Here is a 19215-nt window from a genome sequence, read left to right as displayed (position 1 = left end):
AAAATAAATTTTGTCGATCTGTAAATGATTTAAAGTATTCAGACTCAACATTTTCAAAAAAAATGTATACCATCAAATTCTTGGTCGACGATTGGTTTTATCCTTCTATCAGCTTGTAGAGATGCTGAAAACACACTACGAGATCTACCGTTAAAACCAGGATAAATATATTCAGAACCCCACGGATATCCTTTTCGATATCCTTGAAATTTAAGAAATATTTTCTTGTTTATATTAAAATCAAAAGGTCTGGTTCTGGTATTTCTATATATTCTGGTATTATTTCAGGCCATCCTAAAACAGACTTAATCGATGATTGATAAATATCTACAACGTTATCTGGAGAATTTATCTCTATCGTAGCTGATAATGTTGGTTCATGGACTGTTGTCGCTATTTTTGCTTCTCTTTCAGTTATTGATTTGATTTTCCGTTGAAATTCATCATTGATTTGTTCAATTTGATAAGTTACTATGGGAATAGAAACAACTTGCAAATCGGTTGTTCCATCATCTTTATTTCTATTTGCAAATACAAGTGAATTATTCGCCTGTAATCCATCAAATGATTTAGATCTGATATTTGACCAACTATAATATACTCGTAAATTTGCTAGTGCTATTTCTTTTACCGAAATTGCAATTGGAAAATTAACACTAAATTCTGGATTACTTGCATTTACTTATGTCATCGTTGTTTTTACTGGAGCTGTATTTGTTACGATCTGTTGCAGTAGCTCTTGCGATGTCATAGTTATTTAAATCCTGATTTTCTAAACCAATTTCTGTCATTGCCTCATTGTAGATTTAAATCATCTCTGTGAACTCAATATCTGATAGTTTTCCTTCACTAAGTCTCGTTAATAATAACGAGGATAATTTTGAATACGCTAATGTCGCTGTGTGTAATTTTATTATATAATCATGCAATTTTTCATTTGGGCAAGTACATTTTTTTTTGTTGCAATGATATTGAGAACACCGTCTAATTTTTGTTGTAGTTGAAATACAGATTGTTACAACTACTGGTGCCATCATTATTATTGTTGATAATAAAACACCGGTTCTAGCAGCAACAGCAGACACTGAATAAACAATTATATCATCAATAACCACACGTTTCTTTATTTTTAACACGTATTGTTCGACGATATATTTTAATATTGTTTGACATTCAAGTGCTTGATTGTACCTACACTTTTGAACGTCGATTGAGGTAATCATTATATTTTACACAGTAACCAATTAAGGTGTTTCAGAGCCACAAATTCCAGACGCCAACAGTAAGATGTTGCGGTTAATTTCTTATCAGCTGCTTCCAGAATAAATATTTCTTCATCTCCCTTATTTAATATGAAAGACACAACTCCAGAAAAATTATCGGTTGAATGCCGCCAGAGATACATAGAAAATATTTCAAATTTTGCAGCACTGAACACAGACAGCCTGTACACATCTGTGACTTCTGCAGTGTGTTTGAGTTTTATTTTGCTGTGACCATGCTGAGAATCCAGTTCATACAGTGTATACTATGCTGGTAATTTGCCCGTGGGGGATTTTAATCAGATTAATTTTGTTAACGATATTAGGAATTCCACTTACGACATCTTCTAGTGTTTTTTTAATCGTCTCAAAATCTGATATAGCTGTTTTAATATTGACGAGTTTTACGTCAACAGTCAACTGAGTGCCAAAGAAATTATCTGCGATTTCATTGAGTTTTCTAACGTGTCTACGGAGATTTGTAAACGCACCTACGTGAACGTCATACTCGGCCCGCAACGTGGATAATTTACCATCTACGGTACTGTAGTTAACGTCCACATATTTTTTTGTCGCGGAATCTTCATCAGATGTTGGATCTTTTAAAACAACTATTTTATTTCCGTTGATTTGAGTTCGCCCGTCATTGTGTCACCGGTGTTCCGCAAACGATTAGCAACGCTTCTTGCAATTTCATTTCTAAGTGTTGCGAATGATATGTTTGAATCTCTGATTTTTCCGTCATCGGTAAATACTGGAATGTAGTCAGCACCAGGAAATCTGCGAACTATGTCATTCCATTTAATGTTGCTCGTTTTTAAAACACCGTATTTATCCTGAAAAATAACAACTTCATCTCGGCTAACTCCAGAGAGGTTCATAATATCAGCAAGTTCATCTTTAGTCGCGTAATTTGACAAATAAATATCTTTTTTTTCTTTCCTCCGGTGATAACGCTGGTAGAAGAAGATCTTCCGTAAATATTAACCATTATACTTTAAGATCTGTTTAAAACGACGCGGTTACTTGTATAATTATGCACGATTTTATGAGGTGCAGCATTGGAAGACTTTGATATAGCGTCAAGTACATTAATTACTTCACGACCACATTGGTGGATCAGTCAGTACTTGTGTTTGCAATGATGAATACCAGACTGGAGTTTTTATTGTTTTTATATATTTTAAAACATCAACTGGTGGAGGAAGTCCATATGAATCGAAATAAACGATTCCACGTGGATCAATTGCGTATGCCACCCAATAAGTACCAGGACCTGAAGTATTATCAAGATTTGTGATTCCTGTTTCAAAATTGTTTGGTTGTTTTGGCAATTGGTCTCGCATAAAAACGCATCTAAAATGTTTTATATTTAATTTTTTTGGTGGCATGAAGTAAATCGAAATTTTGCTAACGAAGTGTTCCTGGAAGTCTCAGACCTTTCCCCCGATAACGGGTTCCCGGTAATCTCAGACTCCTTCCCTTTTTTATATCCTTTTCCAATTATTGTATCCATAACATTTTTCCAAGACCTGAATCAACACCACCTAAAGTACCAAGTCCAATTGTTTTTGCTAGAACTGGAGCTGCAGCGCATATTAATCCTGGTATAGCTGCAAGAAGTGGAAATATACCACCAACTTTAACCATATCTTTAATAGCGCTCGGAGAAAGATGATGTTGAACTGCCGTTCTTGATTCCAAGGCTTTATTAAAATGTTTAAGTTGATTCTTGGTTAATGATAATTTGTTTGGACCGCCATTATAAATCTGATCTTTTTTAGTGATATTTTTGTTCCGCATTTACTCGCAAGTTTTGATTGTAATTTTTTCACCTGACCGGAAGTCAGAGTAACTCCAACGTGACTATACGACATTTTTATAATATGATAAGTGATTTATTACATGTTTTTACTGGAGCGTCAATAACTCGCATTCTTCCACCAGCGCCTTCAAGTAACATTGATCTATCTGAAAGAATAACTGCAATTGCTCTGTAGTTATCATGAACAACTGGTGGACCAGCAACGGCAACATGAGGTTGTGTTACTTGAGCTCGAAAGTGAATATTAAATCAAGATGTTCCAGCGAAAAGTAATAAATCGGATACAGATTTGTAAAATCTAGCTGTGATATTTGTAAACCAGTATCTATATTCTGATCACGTCCCATGAACGACATCAAACGATGATATGCACGCGCTATGTCATTTTGATCAAACTTTAACAATACATCTTCAGCTGGTTCTTGATGTCCATTTATCCGCAAAGAAATTTCGTTAACTCCAAGTTTGTCAAATATCATGTGATTACGTGTTTGTGAGTTTATTCGCGTAAATTCCTCAAAAGCAACAAATTTATGTCCTGGTGCGGAAACACCCTGTTGTGAAGCAATATGCCATGTGAACAACTCAGCAATATTACTTTGGATACTGTCTGTAGTTACTGTCAACCATAATGACAATGATTTACTACCTGAATCCATAAAATAAAGTAATTTTTGTTCTTCAGCAATTGATGGGGTCATTATCGGCATCCATAATGAAAGTTGTGTCTGTATTACTTTACCAGCATCACCAGCAGGTCTCCAGAGTGCATCATCGTCGGTAGCTTTTCGTGCTGGTGCAATTGTATGTTTAAGCCTAAAAATAACTTTTCTAACATTTCTACAAAATCCAAAGATGTGGGATAATGGAATTACGCTTGAAAATCTTCTCCGAGTATCTCTTAACATAAATCGTCGTGTTAAAAATCCTAAGTATTAATTTGGACTATCATCATGAACAATCGGTCATACATCAGCCTCGGCGTCGGCGTTATCGGCAAAATTTCTTGGTCGTCTTATAGTATACTGTCTGCTGTCTGGTTGATCAGAATTGTCTTTGGTGAACATCATTGTGGACCGGCTGGTCTTGTATAATCATCTGAATATCTTGCTAAACCTATTATTGTTGTAGCAACATCAACGTCATTTTGAATTGATTCAATATTTCTTCCATCAATCATGTAGGTGGTACTCTCAAACAACCTTTTTATAATTTCACCTTCTATTTCAATAAACGCTTCAACGGGTAAGAAATATCTACTTGTATCCTGAACTTGTAATTCGATTCTTCCACGTTGATTTGGTTACCGTGCGTCGTAGGAATAAAATTGATAATCGCGTATTGATTCATCTTTGAGAACTGGTACGTCTATATCGATCGCTGGATCGGATACACGTTTAAACATTTTACTATAATTGCCATGATCTAAATCATGGTCGTCTAACACGAAGACCACTTCCTGAAATAAAACGTGTATTTGTCGATATAATTTCATTAGCTAACTCTGTGTGTACAACTTCATTAGCAGCCAATTCCGTTAGTTTTTGATTTGCGGCTTGATTTATTATTTTGCTGACATTTGCAGGCATAATTTCGGTACTGGCCAGTTTCACTGGTTTCTGTGGTATTCGTCTAATTTAACCGTGCTAGTCTATCCTTGATTGTCGAGAACGTTTTACCAGCAAGATTACTAATAGTGCCGATGCCTTTATCACAAACAGCCACAATATCCTTCATCCCTAATTGTTTTGCAATCATTATTGCTTTTTGAGCCATCCTTCTAATATACCTTGAACAACATCACCAGTTCATCCCCGTTAATTGCTTTGTAAGCTGGCAGTCGTGAATTTACTACCCTGACTATTACAGGCCCACGTTGAGCAGTGTGTATAATCATTTTTATATACTGATTAATTAATTGTTTAGTCGCTGTGATAATCATCAGCATTTTCATCATTAAGAGAACGATAAATGTTGCGATCCATAATACCATCAGGGAATAATCTTCGACAAATATCAGATATTTCATTAATAATTTCCGGCGAATTATTTTCTGCACGTTTTCCTCCGATCAGAACTTCTAATCTATCTACGTCGGTAAGAACACTGTCAGGACAAGAAAGAAGACCACTTCCTCCTGATTTAGTCAAGACAGAAAAACCACTTCCTGTAGCGCCAGGGTAGCCGTCTGGGCTATAAAATTATTGTTGCTTCTTTTATACAATCTGTTTAAACTTGATATATTCTGGATCCTTTAATTTAACATCTGAATTTTTAGCAGCAAAATATACTACAGGAATCCAATATTCGGGTGATACTTTTGCAATGTACTCAGATTTTAAATATTTCTTCTATTGTGATATTCATTCTCAGCAAGGTCAATTAATTTATCCTGATTTTCAGCAAAATACCCAAGAGCTTTATCAGTAAAAATGTATCTAGGTTTAGGTTTTGGTTTTTGTTGTGGCCGAGGAATTCGTGACTGAGGAGACTGTGATTGTATTTGTTGTCGTTCTATTCGTTGCTACGGTGGATGAAGTTGCTGTTGAGAAGGTTGTCGTCGAGAAAATTGAGCACCTAAAAGATATTTATCTGTTTCATCTCTATATGCTTGATATATAATATCATCACTTGATATTCGATCTTTGTTAAATTTTATTTGATATATCCACTTATACCATGTTTCTTTACTCACAGATTTCTTATGTTCAAGTTTTAAATATCTATCTCCAAAAACTATAACTTGAAGCCGTAAAAGCATTAAGTTTAGATAACTCTCCTGTTCCTATTTTTTCTATTGCCTTAATGGCCATATCATTAAATTTTTCAAGCTTCCTAACCTGTTGTTCTTTGGGTTCCTCCTCTTCTAGGTTTAGTTTTGGTGTGAGAGCTGTTTTTATTTCACTAAGATCTTCAAGTATTTCGTCATCTGCGGGGGTGGGTGGGGGGTGGGTGGCTGAGCAGCAGCTATATCAGTTGGAAGTGTTTTTAAAGTTTTTTTTTTGTTTTCTTAGCTCTTTCTGCTATGTTTTTTTGGTATCTGTATCAGTCCGCTCTAACGTTGGAAGAAGACCTTCTGTAGCTTCTACAACTCTTTCAGTAACTTTGAATAATTTTTCTGCACCTTCCGCTATTCAATTTGTGCTTCTTGACGTTCTTGAAATTTTTGTCTAAGAGAATCACGAACAGGCAAACACTTTTTGATTGCTTCTAATCTTTTTCTGGCTAATCGAGCTGTATAAGATTCAGCACTTGGTGCCATATTATTGATATATGAAAATGATCTAATTATTTCAGCAGAGGAGGTGCGATCAGAAATAAAATTCCAGACGGGTAAACAAAACGCGCATACAAAATTGGAAAAACACAAACGCCAGAAAAGTAACAAAATAAACTAACCCCAAGAGATACTCTAGCAGCAGAGGAGGTAAACAGACCTTTTGCTAGAACGTCATTTTTGAAAAATTAAAGCCTCCCACGAAAACGAAAAAATAAGGTCAATAACGCCAAACCGAAGCTTCGAACTTACCGAGAGTTTCTCCCCAAGAGTCTCTCTCCAATTGCACAGCACAGTCAATTTAATGGCTAACCAATTCTTTCCTGCAGTAAGCCTTGAATGCATGTATTATGCCAGCGTCAATTGGCTGAATGTGTACCGTTGTATTTGGCGGAAGGAAGTGTAGTTTTACATTGCGTAATCGAATCTCTCCTTGTGTGTGGCTTGCAGCGTTGTCTGCAATTAAGATGACGTTACGTTTGGCTTCCCTCATCTCTATCGAAGTCATTCAACCAGTCGATGAAATGTTCTGCCGTCATCCAAGCTTTGCGGTTGTGTCTGTATCTCACGTATGTATCTGGGTTATAAGTTTTGCCAAAACACCTAGGTCTGTTGACTTTAGTGATGACAAATGGTTTCAATTAGATGGTACCTGTTGAGTTCGCAGTGAGCGTCACGGTGATCTTATTCTTTGACTTTTTGTTTCCTATAATGTTGTGGGTTGCTAAACTGTAGTTTGGCCCCAGTCGGAGAAAAAAAATCCAGTTTCCTCAAGGTTGAATATGTCTTGTTGGTCGTAGTCTTGCAGTAGTCGCTGTAGTTCTTCTCTGCCGGCCTGCACTTTGCTTATGTCAGCACTCTCTGCTTCTCCCTCACAGAATTTGCGTTTGATGCCCCTCCGATTCTTGAAGCGTTGTAGCCAACCACGAGAATAGGCAAAGTCAGAGATACTGAGTTGGTCTCCGAATATCTTTGCCTTGGCAATGAGCATTTCATCGTTGATGGCGGCGTGGTGGGCCGACATGACTACTAAGCACATGAAGACGGCATCATCGACTAGTTGATATTTGGCGTAGCAAGCGAGGGTTAGGGCAGTTACGGACAACCATTTGTCCTTGTGTTTCATGATGTCCGCAACTATCGACTTGCCAATATATAAGGATGAGTAAGCTATAATATGCTGGCGTATATCTTGAATGGTAGCTTTTGGGTGATCTTCTTTGTGCTGAAAAATCTTATTTATGCTGACCGGTATTTCTACTCGTCTACGCTTGCTTGTTGGTGTCGCCATAACATATGTAAAAAGTACAACGAATATAAACTGATATCTCACAGTTAAATGCGTTATGGTAAACTAATAAAATACAGTCATGTTTATAAGTCGTACTTTACAGCTGTTATAGCAGTTAATGAGCTGATTATTGACGTCCCCATTTTATTCGGAAATGAAGCTTCATACTATCCATATCTTAAATCAATCAACTGTTTTTGTACAGCCATCAATAAAATGATTGTTACATACAATTGATAAACAGCGAAGAGGCTTAATGACACACTTAATTTATTTGCCATATGGTATGTAAAAAAGCGGGGAGGATTTGATCCCAGTGTGTTTCTTTAATTATTAACACCCCCGTCGGCGACTATCTAAAATAGACATGGTATATACAGATGCTGTTTACAATATGGTCACGCTACTTAGCCTTTCCACACACATGATCACGTGATGAATTGATAACTTTAACATACCACTAGAATTTGACCAGTCAGATATTGATACATTGACACACCTACAAATTTGCGTAGGTGAATCTGTAATAGCCGACTAACTATTTTCATATACGATTTTCGAATTTTCTTATTTTTGGACAGATTATTTCCGGACTATTGATACAAGTTTTAAAGTAATTTTACACTTTGGTGCCCGATTTTGTTTTCCGGATCCGGAACGCAGATTTCTTTATTAACGGAGCAAATTAACGTTTTAGGAATTCCGTTCCCGTTGAATTATGTCCGGACAGCGAGGTTTCCGAATTAACGGAGTCCCGATTATCGAGGCTCGACTATTATATATATATATATATATATATATATATATATATATATATATATATATATATATATATATATATATATATATATATATATATATATATATATATATATATATATATATATATATATATATATATATATATATATTTTTTTTTTTTTATTTATTTATTTATTTATTTATTTATTGGTGCCGTTTACCCGCGGACATAGGTTCGAATCTCCATCGAGTACGCATTAAAAATACTCTTACCTATATGATATCATTATTTGTATTAAAATATGAATTCTGTCTATTATTAAGCATTCTGCCATTGAATCCCGGGATAGCACTTTACGTTCTGTCTGGTGTATGTTTATAATTATCTCTCTCTCTCTTTGTCTGTCTGTCTCTCTCTCTCTCTCTCTCTCTCTCTCTCTATATATATATATATATATATATATATATATAGAGAGAGAGAGAGAGAGAGAGAGAGAGAGAGAGAGAGACAGACAGATAGATAGATATATATTGTGCGGATCTGAGTAGTTTCTAAGTTATAATTCAGCAGCAGTTCCTGGGCTTTATATAGTCACTCTGGTCACTGTCAGATGTATTTATAAATTTGTGTTTTCACGCCCAGTAAAGACATGTGTAATTATACGGTTGGAATCAGAATAGTTTCTTACATGTGACCTAATGTTGATAACGGTATGCCGTCGGGACCTGACCATTCAAACTCCCATGTAACATTTCTTGATTCTTGCAACAGTTGTTATATACATCACGAATGTTGGTTTAATAATTTGGAGGTTCCTATAAATTTACCGAAAACTACTCCCACTACTTATTCCGAAAACTACTCCCACTACTTATTTCCACATCCCAGCGACTGTATGAAACATTTTAAACAGATTTAACCAGAGAACCCATCCCCAAACAAAAAGTAAAATAGAAGAAAAGAATTGAAACCGTTTTGCGCATCTCCATTTTCCATTTATTTAGTTTCGTAAAGGTTAATAAAATCCTATCAGATCTTATGGCGATAACAGTGATAATCTTCTACCCAAAGTTAAAATTTAAAATACATACTTTTAAGAGAAAAATAAAGCAACAAAACCCAGGAGACAGGGTGGAAAAAATCTTTATATCTAAAGTCACCAATTATTTTGACTTGAAAGATTAAAGAAAATCGTTTAAGCAGATTAGAATGCCAAGCTGTTATAACACTCAGCCTAAAGGCTAACTTTACACAATACAATTTTGTTTCAAACCTCTTTCAAAAATTTACGCATAGGAAAACAGTAAACTATGTAATAATCTAATCTCTTATTTAGCCTGCAGCTTTTGAATCAAACCCTTTAAGCAGCTTATCCAGGTTTCTCTTTATTCGATTATGCTTTAAGTATATCCAGTAGGTGCGCCAAAGAAATAAGTTATCTATTCTACACCATTTTTCCACAGAACCTAGACATACTGTATTCAATACAATCCTCCAGGCAGCTTAGATAAGAAGCGATGACAAGATATTTCGCGGACAGGACAGATCGTTGCTCAAGGGAAATAACAATGTTACCGCTATATGCTAATGATAGAAGATATGGTATTTTATATTAACCTACTAAGAATTAAATATAATGTTTTTTTTTTTCCAGCCACGTCATCAAAGGTATTCTTTGATTACAATAGAATTGCAACATATTATGAAATTGGTATGGACTGCAGAGTGAGTGACCCAGAAGAAAGAAGTTCAATACAAATTCACCAAGATAACGTGGAGAAGGTTACCATGACCACTGGGTGTATCATGAAGTCCAACGATAGCAGACTCAACATTACCTGCATAGAAACAGAAAAATCCATCTTGCTTAGTGTAAACATGACGGGATATACGTCATCTGATCTGGGAAACTGGAGCTGCAGTGATGGAAAATCCTATGATACAGTTACCTTCCACTATTTTATCAGTAAGTTGTGTGTGTGTGCGTTCGTGTGTGTGTGTGTTTGTGTGTGTGTGTGTGTTTCTACATCTTAAGCTCAGATATTTCAGTTGTCTCGGCCTATGTGTAACACGACAAAAGAATATTCTAATTGCACAGAAAAATCAAAGATAAATGTTCGATTTGCTTTGTTTGTTGCTATAATGATATATTGTCTTAACACTTTTTTATTCTGTTACGAGTCTATGCACTTAAAATAAGTAACATAAAAGAGTGAAGACAACAACCTTTGTAAAATTTAACAAATAATTTATTTCTCTAGAACGCAAAGTGAAAAATGAAATAAAAGAACTTACGGTATTGCGAGTTAAATCCAAAAATAATCTAAGAATTAAAGACACAAGTCCTAGTAATAAAACGGCCTGAATAAAACCCAGTATAAGTGCCGATGAAATCCAAAGTTTAAAGGGATGACTTGTCTGTTATAGCCTGAGAAGTGCTGATGTATCAAGTCTCTTGTTGAATCACAGAAAAGATTATTACAGGTTTATATTCAATATAAATTCCAATGAATATTCTTTTCCAAGAATCTTGTCAGAGCACTTTTGTATTTCCAAAGAAAATAATCACTTGAATTCAATAATGTGAAGAAAATAATATTCAGTCCAAACTGGTCACAACATATTACAACTTAAAGTGCTAGACATCAAGGCGCGACTGGTAAAATCCTGAAAGCCAGATGACATTATAGTTCTCTGTTTGACATCAGGTCACCATTAGCATTTTCTAAATACAACCATTACGTAATGGAAAATAACCTTCTAGAATGATCTAATGAGCATTGATTATTTACAACACAATAGCCTATAAAATGAACTTACGAATCTCAAAAACACTGACCCTGATCAACACAATTACTCCTTCTTTGTTTACCTGAATAATAATCCCGGTATTAAGCGTATACACAGAGAATAATGAAGCTATTATTAGTTGTTTACATAAATGAAATATATTTTTTTTAAAAAGTCAATCAGGTCAAGCAGAAAAGAATTAAATTTTGAAGAAGGTCAAGTCTGGCAAACAATGTTACATTACAATAAATATATAAAATTTAAAACTAACAGACAGACAATTAAATTAAATACACATAACAATTCTAGCTGTAATCCTTCAAAAATATAATCTTTAATCTATTACGACTCTATGGTCTTAAAATAAGTAGTACAAAATAGTGAGAATGAACAAGCTTTTTAAAATTCAGCAAATACTTTTTTCCCTAGATTACAACGTGAAAATATAATAAAATAAACTAATGGTTTTGCGAATTAACTTCCAATTAATCATAGAATTTCATACACAAATCCTTATGATTAAAGTTCTTAATTAACTTTAGTATAAATCCAAATAAATCCAATGCGGAAAGTGTTGATATTCCCGTGTTTACCCGTGTAATGGCACTGTGTCAACCAACAGTCCTTTTCTGGATCACCATAATACAATCCAAGAATTAAATAATTATTTGAAATTTCACTATAAATTCAAGTCTATATTTCCAAGAAGGTTATATTTGAAGAGCACTTTGTATTTCCAGAGAAGAATCACTTGAATTAAATAATTTGAATAAATTAATTCCAACCAATATGAATTACTGGAAGCAACATAAAACAATTGATGCTGCTACGATCTTAAAGCCCGAATGCATAATTTCTGCAAAAACAAGATTTTATAGTCCTTTAGATAGCTTCTGGCAACAATTAGCATTTTCTTTAAAAAAAAGATTATTTAATGGAAAATTTCATTATGGAGGGTTACAGATGTTTACAATATTAAATCTTAATTATAATTATAAGTCAATTACTAAAATTGCAATTAAAATGTAGTTAATAACTGGAGGACCAGACAATTCATTGGGAATTTGCAAAGGTCTATACCAAGATTGAGATAAACATGTTTACGGAACCAAAATTAATGATTCAGGTCAAGTAGAAACTGAAGTTGATTTTGGACAAGGTCAAGTCCAATATACAATGTTTCATTATCCATGGGATATAATGAAATTTGTACAAAATATATTTAAAAAAAACATAACAAACAATGCAAATTAAACATACTTAGCATATGCGAATTGGTGTATAAGAAACATTACAGTGGAAACATTAATTTTTTATGGCAAGGAATACATATATTCAAAACAAATTTAAGCATTCATTTTACTCATATTTTGAGTTTAATGATCGGAAGAACTATTATATCAAAATAGACGCTGCTCTTGATGTCTTTGATAAAGGTCATTTTCATAAAGTTGGCCAACATAAAAGTCCTTCCGAACGTTTTTAATGGCGCATCTAGATGCATCTAAAATTAAGGTTTCATAAAAACAAATTAAAAAGCGTCAACGATTTCGGATTATGTGGGTCCAACATATTAAAGAATGAACATTAAAACGATTGATTATGTCAATTTAATAATCAATTTAAGAAAGTTAGCTTTACCACCAAGATATCAAAAAATTAAATCCAAGTCAGCCTGCGAGGCTTGGTATGTAGTGAGGCTGGAGCATAAAAATGTATCAGCTAATGCAGATCTAAAATTAAATATACGGACTGATATATATGATATTTGCTTGAAACGAGTGAATAAAGGATATATTTCATCGAGTGGATGAAAAACTCAGTATTTTGAAACGTTGCGAAGCCATGAGTGAAAATACTAGAGTTTGTCACCCACGAGATGAAATGTATCCGTTATTCACTGGTTTCATGCAAATATTCTTTTTATTGTATGCTCACATACGTTGGCTACCTAATGTTTGTGACACAGTGAATTAGCAGATTTTTTTTACGGTAATGTCAGCTGTTTACGGTACATGTTCTGCTGTGATATGTGTGCCTGCGCACAAAATTAGTTCCACATCAGATGGATAAAATTTAACTGACTTTTCCAGAATAACAGTCTACAAGTTTCAAGGATAACAGACAGGGATTATTAATAAGAAAATAACCACAAGTAATTCATCAATTTATAATTGTTTTTTTTATATTAGCGCGCAAGAAAATAGGAAGTATGTTCTGACCCCAAAAAGTAGTTCATGTAATGAACAAAACATTATTTTTTCACTACAGTGAAATATCAATATTATTTTAATTAGAAAATCAAGTAATTCACTGCTTAGCATTATATATATAATTATATATAAGAAATTACGAATGATATAATTAAAGCAACAAACATGTCTTTCCACAATAATATAGTGATTTAGAATTGCGTACTTGAATTGCTGACATGCACTGCATAGACACTTCAAGTTTCAAAGCTGTATGTGTAAACAAGAACCATAAAAACACGTGCATGAAACAAACAAAAAACTCTCAAACAATCAAAGAACTGAAAAACAATGTTTCAGACAAATTAGTACATAGTCATCAAATTCACTGATGGCTAGAGGTAAAGATATGCCGTTCATGGCACAGTAAAATATTCAGACCCATCATTTGGGATTGAAAACACACGTTTACAAAATATCTAATGTATAGTTCACTAGTACCGCAACAAACAAACAACGTAAAAGTTTTGAGTAGTCTCTATTAACACAAGCAGACAAATTGAACAAGAGAAGGATAGAACTAAAAATAACAATTTAAACTGGTGACAGATAACAGATAACAAAAAATGGCACCAAGATTGCCTTTAATTCCACAGTTTTCAGAGAGGTGTAAATATTTTGCGAGTTTAACATTAAAGCGACAAAGTCAGTATCAATATATGATCACAATTTGTTTAAAGTTTCGATGCGGTTGTAGTCAAGGCTGTTTATGTTGAAGAATAACGTTCAAGAAGATAAACGTGTAAATTTGTTGATTTCAAACATCACAAAGTTATACTCCAGTGAATCAGAAAACAAGTAGAATATTCAATAATGATTACGTTGAGATAAAAGTATGATGGTTTAAAGACTATAGTATAGGGAATGAACAAATTAGGTATTTTTATACCAATAAATGAATAAGTTCTCTTTCTCTTTATTTACGACATAATCTTAAGATATTGTAAAGGTCAATTTCCAGTGACTTTATACAAAACGAGAAGTAATTTATAGGACAAAAGCTGTATCTAAAATAACTCATGGTGACTCAGCGTATGAAGTAACTGTAGCTGCCTGAACCCTAGGAATAGAATAAAAATGACATAGATCTGAGAAATAAAATAGCATTGCAAATTGACTAAAATACAAGTTTATGTTTTAGACGGCCGCTATATTGGCTTTCGGATAATACCTGAAGCAAATATATTGCTCGCAAATACTCTCTGGATATTTTGTTGTTGTCATCTTTACTCTGATTCAGTAGGTGTATTTTTTCGCAAATATCAACAATTAATGTGAACAATTTTAACAAGACAAGAGAGAAATAATTTTAGTATTAAAGGATCTGATAATCACTAGGATGACCTGAGGCCGTTGGATAGTTGGCATGCAAGCATCTGAAAAACACAACGATGGACACAAATACATGTTGAGCGATTTAGGTTTCTTCTCAAAACACGCTAGGTAAAATTGAAAATGGGAGATGACATAAACGGGGATTTTAAAGAAATCTTGAATGTACAAGAATCTAAAATGACACCGGTTCATATAGAAATAATTTAAACAAAAGGTCAAGGATTTTTTCGAGAAGTAAACATTACAAATACTCAGACAAGAACGGATATGTGATTGAACGGTTTAACATAACTGTAATCCTTGTCCAAGCTCAAATTCATTTTCTACATGACCTGAATGATTGAGTTTTTTAAAATGTTGTAAACAACTAATACAAAACTATTTGTTTCTCTGTGAGTATTGGTTAGCTATTAGGATCATTATCTTTTCCAGAGACATTGTGTTTATCCTTTCCTTTATTATAATTTTAGTAATAGACTTTCTAATTACAACCTAGATTTTATCTTGTAAACATTTGGAACCTTCCAAAATGAGCTTTTCTAATAGTTAATAGTTTTGTTTATATAAAATGCTAATTGTGACCTGAGGTCAGGTAAAGGACTATATAATATTGTTTATCACAAAAATTATTTATTCGTGCTGTAAGATTTTAGCAGAATCAGTTGTATTATTGTTCTGTTCAGTATTTCATTTGGGCACGAATTTATATATTCAAATTATTTATTCACTGGAACTACAAAGTGCACATCATCTAAAACTATATTTTTTTGAAGATACATTAATTGTGAATTATAGTGAAATTCAGATAAGTGTAGATTACTGGATTGTATCATTGATTCAACAAAAGTCTGTGGGCACATAACCATGACACAAGCCACCAAAGGCATAACACTTCCAGCACTGACATTTTTTAAAATATCACTAAAGTTTATTCTGAATTTTTACATTCATTCTTGAAATACGAATTTCACAACCATATTTCAGAAAAAAATTAAATTCCTACCCAGGAATGATTAGATTCTCTGTAAAAGGACGACCTGCTCTAGAATGCCAGAAGATATGTTTTTTTCTGAGACAATGGGTTCTTTAACGAAGCAACAAATATAAAATATTTTGTCCAATATTTGGAATAAGAGAACAGTTTGATAAAAGTGCTTTAGATTTAAATAGCAAGTCTTTATCAAGCTCTAACTTGCAAGCTATGGAATTGAAATTAACATGGAAGAAAGAAATTAAGAAAAAAAAAAGCTGAAGAAAGAAGAGAGAGAAATGCAGTTTCAGAAAGAAGAAAAACAAATGAAATCGGAGAATGAGAAAGAGAGAGAGATACAAATACAATTGCAGTTGCCGAAAGAGGAAAGAGAGGGAATAAAAAGATATATTAATGCAAATAAAGATGCAGCGCGAAAAAGAAGAGAGAAATACAGAGAGAAAGATAAAAAGAAGGAAATGAATTTCAAATTCGATGAAACGAATTACAGCTGGAAAGTGGAAAGAACATCCACGCTTACAAATAAACTGTACAAGCATATTTTGAATTTGCAAGAGAAAAAGCGCAATTATTTGGCAGGTGGTGCTTAGCCAGCAAGATGGTCAAGATTGCGAAAACCTCATTAGTTAAAGAGAATTGCATCCATAGTGACGTTAAGACATACCTTGATCAAGAACAAGGTCGAAATTTTAGAAAATGCTGCTCGTAAAGCTGATGAGTATTCCTTAGCTGAAAGTCTCTTTGTTAGTAAGTGTTCCACTCAACAGCCATCTTGTTAACTAAATCAAAGCTCAAACGAGCACTTCCAAATCTCAGTAGGGCACAACTTTTGGGTATCAAATTTCTGATGCGATTGATCCGAAATCCGTATCACTATCTATGTGTAACTATTGCGAAAAGAAGGAGCAAGTAATTTCTGATTGCTACAGATTGCAAAAGAAGCAACTGAATTAAGGTAGACCTATTCCAAATGTTCTTCTTTCTAAAGGGTCACGGTCATGTATTGAAAACAATAGATTTATTTGGTCAAACAAACCCCAGTCTGATTTTATTATAGAGAATTAAGAACCATTCATGTCGGAGGGTACTGTATCACTCATTTGTGATTCTGCCAATCATATCCATATTAAAATTTTAAGTTTCTAACGTAATCGAGCTATCACTCTTTGAGACTGAATGGGATTAAAGAAATAACAAACACGGATGTGAGTGACAATGAAAAATACATTATCCTCTCGTGCTAATGATTATAAAATAAAGCAATGAAAAATACAAGAGTGCATAGTAGAGGCCCAGTGGAAAACAACGAAGAAGAACAAATAAATAATTATTTGGAATATTCAGTGACTCTGTGACATTATCTTAGTCAAACACTACCATGCCTCTTGTCTCTATAGTCAACCACTATACTGAAATTTCTATTTATAGTCAAACACTATGACATTTCGCTTATAGTTAAACACTATACTGACATTTCTCTTAATAGTCAAACACTATACTGACATTTCTCATACATATGACCAATGCTTGCTTGACATTTCATATGATGCTCTTGACCCGCTTTCCCGGCTCGGTCACTTTAACCACCGAGGCCTTCCATGCGCACACACGTTGGCACTTCTCCTGGAGGTCTTTCATCTCTCCTTACTACAGCGGCCTTTAGATACATCAAGTTAGCCCGCACCCAGTTATCCACACCTAGTTATTCACATGTAATTATTTGCCAAATAATCTGCTTTCTGATTATCATTCAGATTATTAAAATATGAGCGTTTCAATCGAACCAATATCAAAACCCCTGAAATATTTCCTTATGTACGACTTTCTGTAATGTACGAATGACATACCATTGATTTTGTATATATATATATATATATATATATATATATATATATATATATATATATATATATATATATATATAGTCGCGCGCGGTAACATGTATTAGGCACGTACAGCGCAAGTAATATAGGCGTCACGCGATGCCAGGAAAAATTACTTACAAAAATACTATGGTGAGCCATACACGTCACTTTAATAATACTGGAATCTATGGTGCCTAGCCAAGTCATATCAGGTGTTTCGTAACACACCTCCCCCTTCAAGAAAAGTATACCAATGTTTTAAGACTACGAAATCACATGATATGGTTAATAAAAATGGTTTAACGTTTGCTGAGGTAATCTGCGCCTTCATTTTCCGTGTCTTTTATAGCTTCAATCCGGAATCTGTAAGGTTGTAAAGCCAAGGCCCATCGCATCAACCGTAAATTATTAATGCTGTCCTTAATGAGGTAAGGAAGTGGTTGATAGTTTCCAGATTGCATTCTCGGTCATGGAGATATGTTTGGAATTTATCTATTCCCCAGACGACTGCCATGCACACTTTTTATATCACCGATTAATTCTTTTCCCTCGGAAGCAATTTCCTGCTGGCGTAGGAGACTTGGAGTGTGACTCTATCCTGTTCCTGTAATAGCACAGCCCTAAGTCCTGTCTCTGAAGCATCTGTTCTTAGAATTAACACTTTGTTTAGTTCTTGCAATTTCAGTAAGGGGGATCTGTTATCAGCTTCTTCAGAGTGGTAAAAACCCTATCCTGATTTTCACCCCAGTGAATCTTGTTTGGTTGTCCCTTTTTAGTCGGGTCTGTTAAAGGGCTTGCAAAGGTCGCGAAATTAGGGATGAATCTGCGATAATATCCCGCTAACCCAATGAATGACCTGATTCGGGTGGCAATGCATCCCTGATTGATGCAAGTTTCTTGGGGTCGGGTTTCGACTCGTTTACCCTCCCGAATACGTGTCCTAAACTTCCATTCGCTGTGTTGCACTTGACAAGTTTAACAGTCAATTTAGCCTTAAGTAATATATTTAGAGCCACAGCAACATCGCACAGATGCTCTTTCCATGTATTGCTATATATAAAGATATCGTTGATACAGGTCTCTACATGCTGAAGTCCTTGCATCACCTTTCGCATTAGCCTTACGCAGCTAGCCCATGCGTTTACCAGATAGAATGGTAAAACTCGAAACTGACATAATTCACTCTCAGTGGCGAACGCCGCCATTTCTTTTGTTTCAACCAACAGTGGTATCTGCCAATATCCCATTGTCAGATCTAGCTTCGTGATATTTTTGTGCCCTACCATACGTACGAAAATGCTCTCTACATCTGTATGGTTTCGGTGTCAAATACCGCCTGTTTATTTAAGTTGCGAAAATCGATGCAGAACCTGTTCGTGCCATCTTTCTTTTAACTAGAATACAGGTGACATATAAGGGGAACCTGACTTCTATATGACCCCCAACTTTAGCATTTCTTCCACTTCCTTTTCGATGATATATCTGGATGCATCAGGCATGGGGTAAACCTTGACCCGAAATGGCTCACGTGAAGTAAGTTTAATACTATGTTCTAGAACATCTGTTTGACCGGGTTTGTCCGAAA

General features: G+C 34.4%; 1 protein-coding gene across 3 annotated transcripts in view; it reads left to right on the top strand.

The window, feature by feature from the left end:
• Positions 1-19215, top strand: part of LOC149772820 (uncharacterized) — a 79175-nt gene that overhangs the window by 38922 nt on the left and 21038 nt on the right. For all 3 annotated transcript variants that reach the window (XR_016417586.1, XM_089947244.1, XM_089947245.1), the window contains exon 2: positions 10052-10363. Coding sequence is in view for 2 of the 3 variants with exons in the window: in XM_089947244.1 (XP_089803370.1) it covers positions 10052-10363 (312 nt within the window). In the remaining variant the exon portion in view is untranslated. The remainder of the gene's footprint in view (positions 1-10051; positions 10364-19215) is intronic.

The sequence above is a fragment of the Sinohyriopsis cumingii genome, unplaced genomic scaffold, assembly GCF_028554795.1.
Source record: "Sinohyriopsis cumingii isolate HCF-2022 unplaced genomic scaffold, ASM2855479v2 utg001164l, whole genome shotgun sequence".
In the NCBI taxonomy this organism is placed as follows: domain Eukaryota; kingdom Metazoa; phylum Mollusca; class Bivalvia; order Unionida; family Unionidae; genus Sinohyriopsis; species Sinohyriopsis cumingii.
The sequence above is the reverse complement of the archived record's forward strand: the minus strand, read 5'-3'. Positions and strand labels throughout refer to the sequence as shown.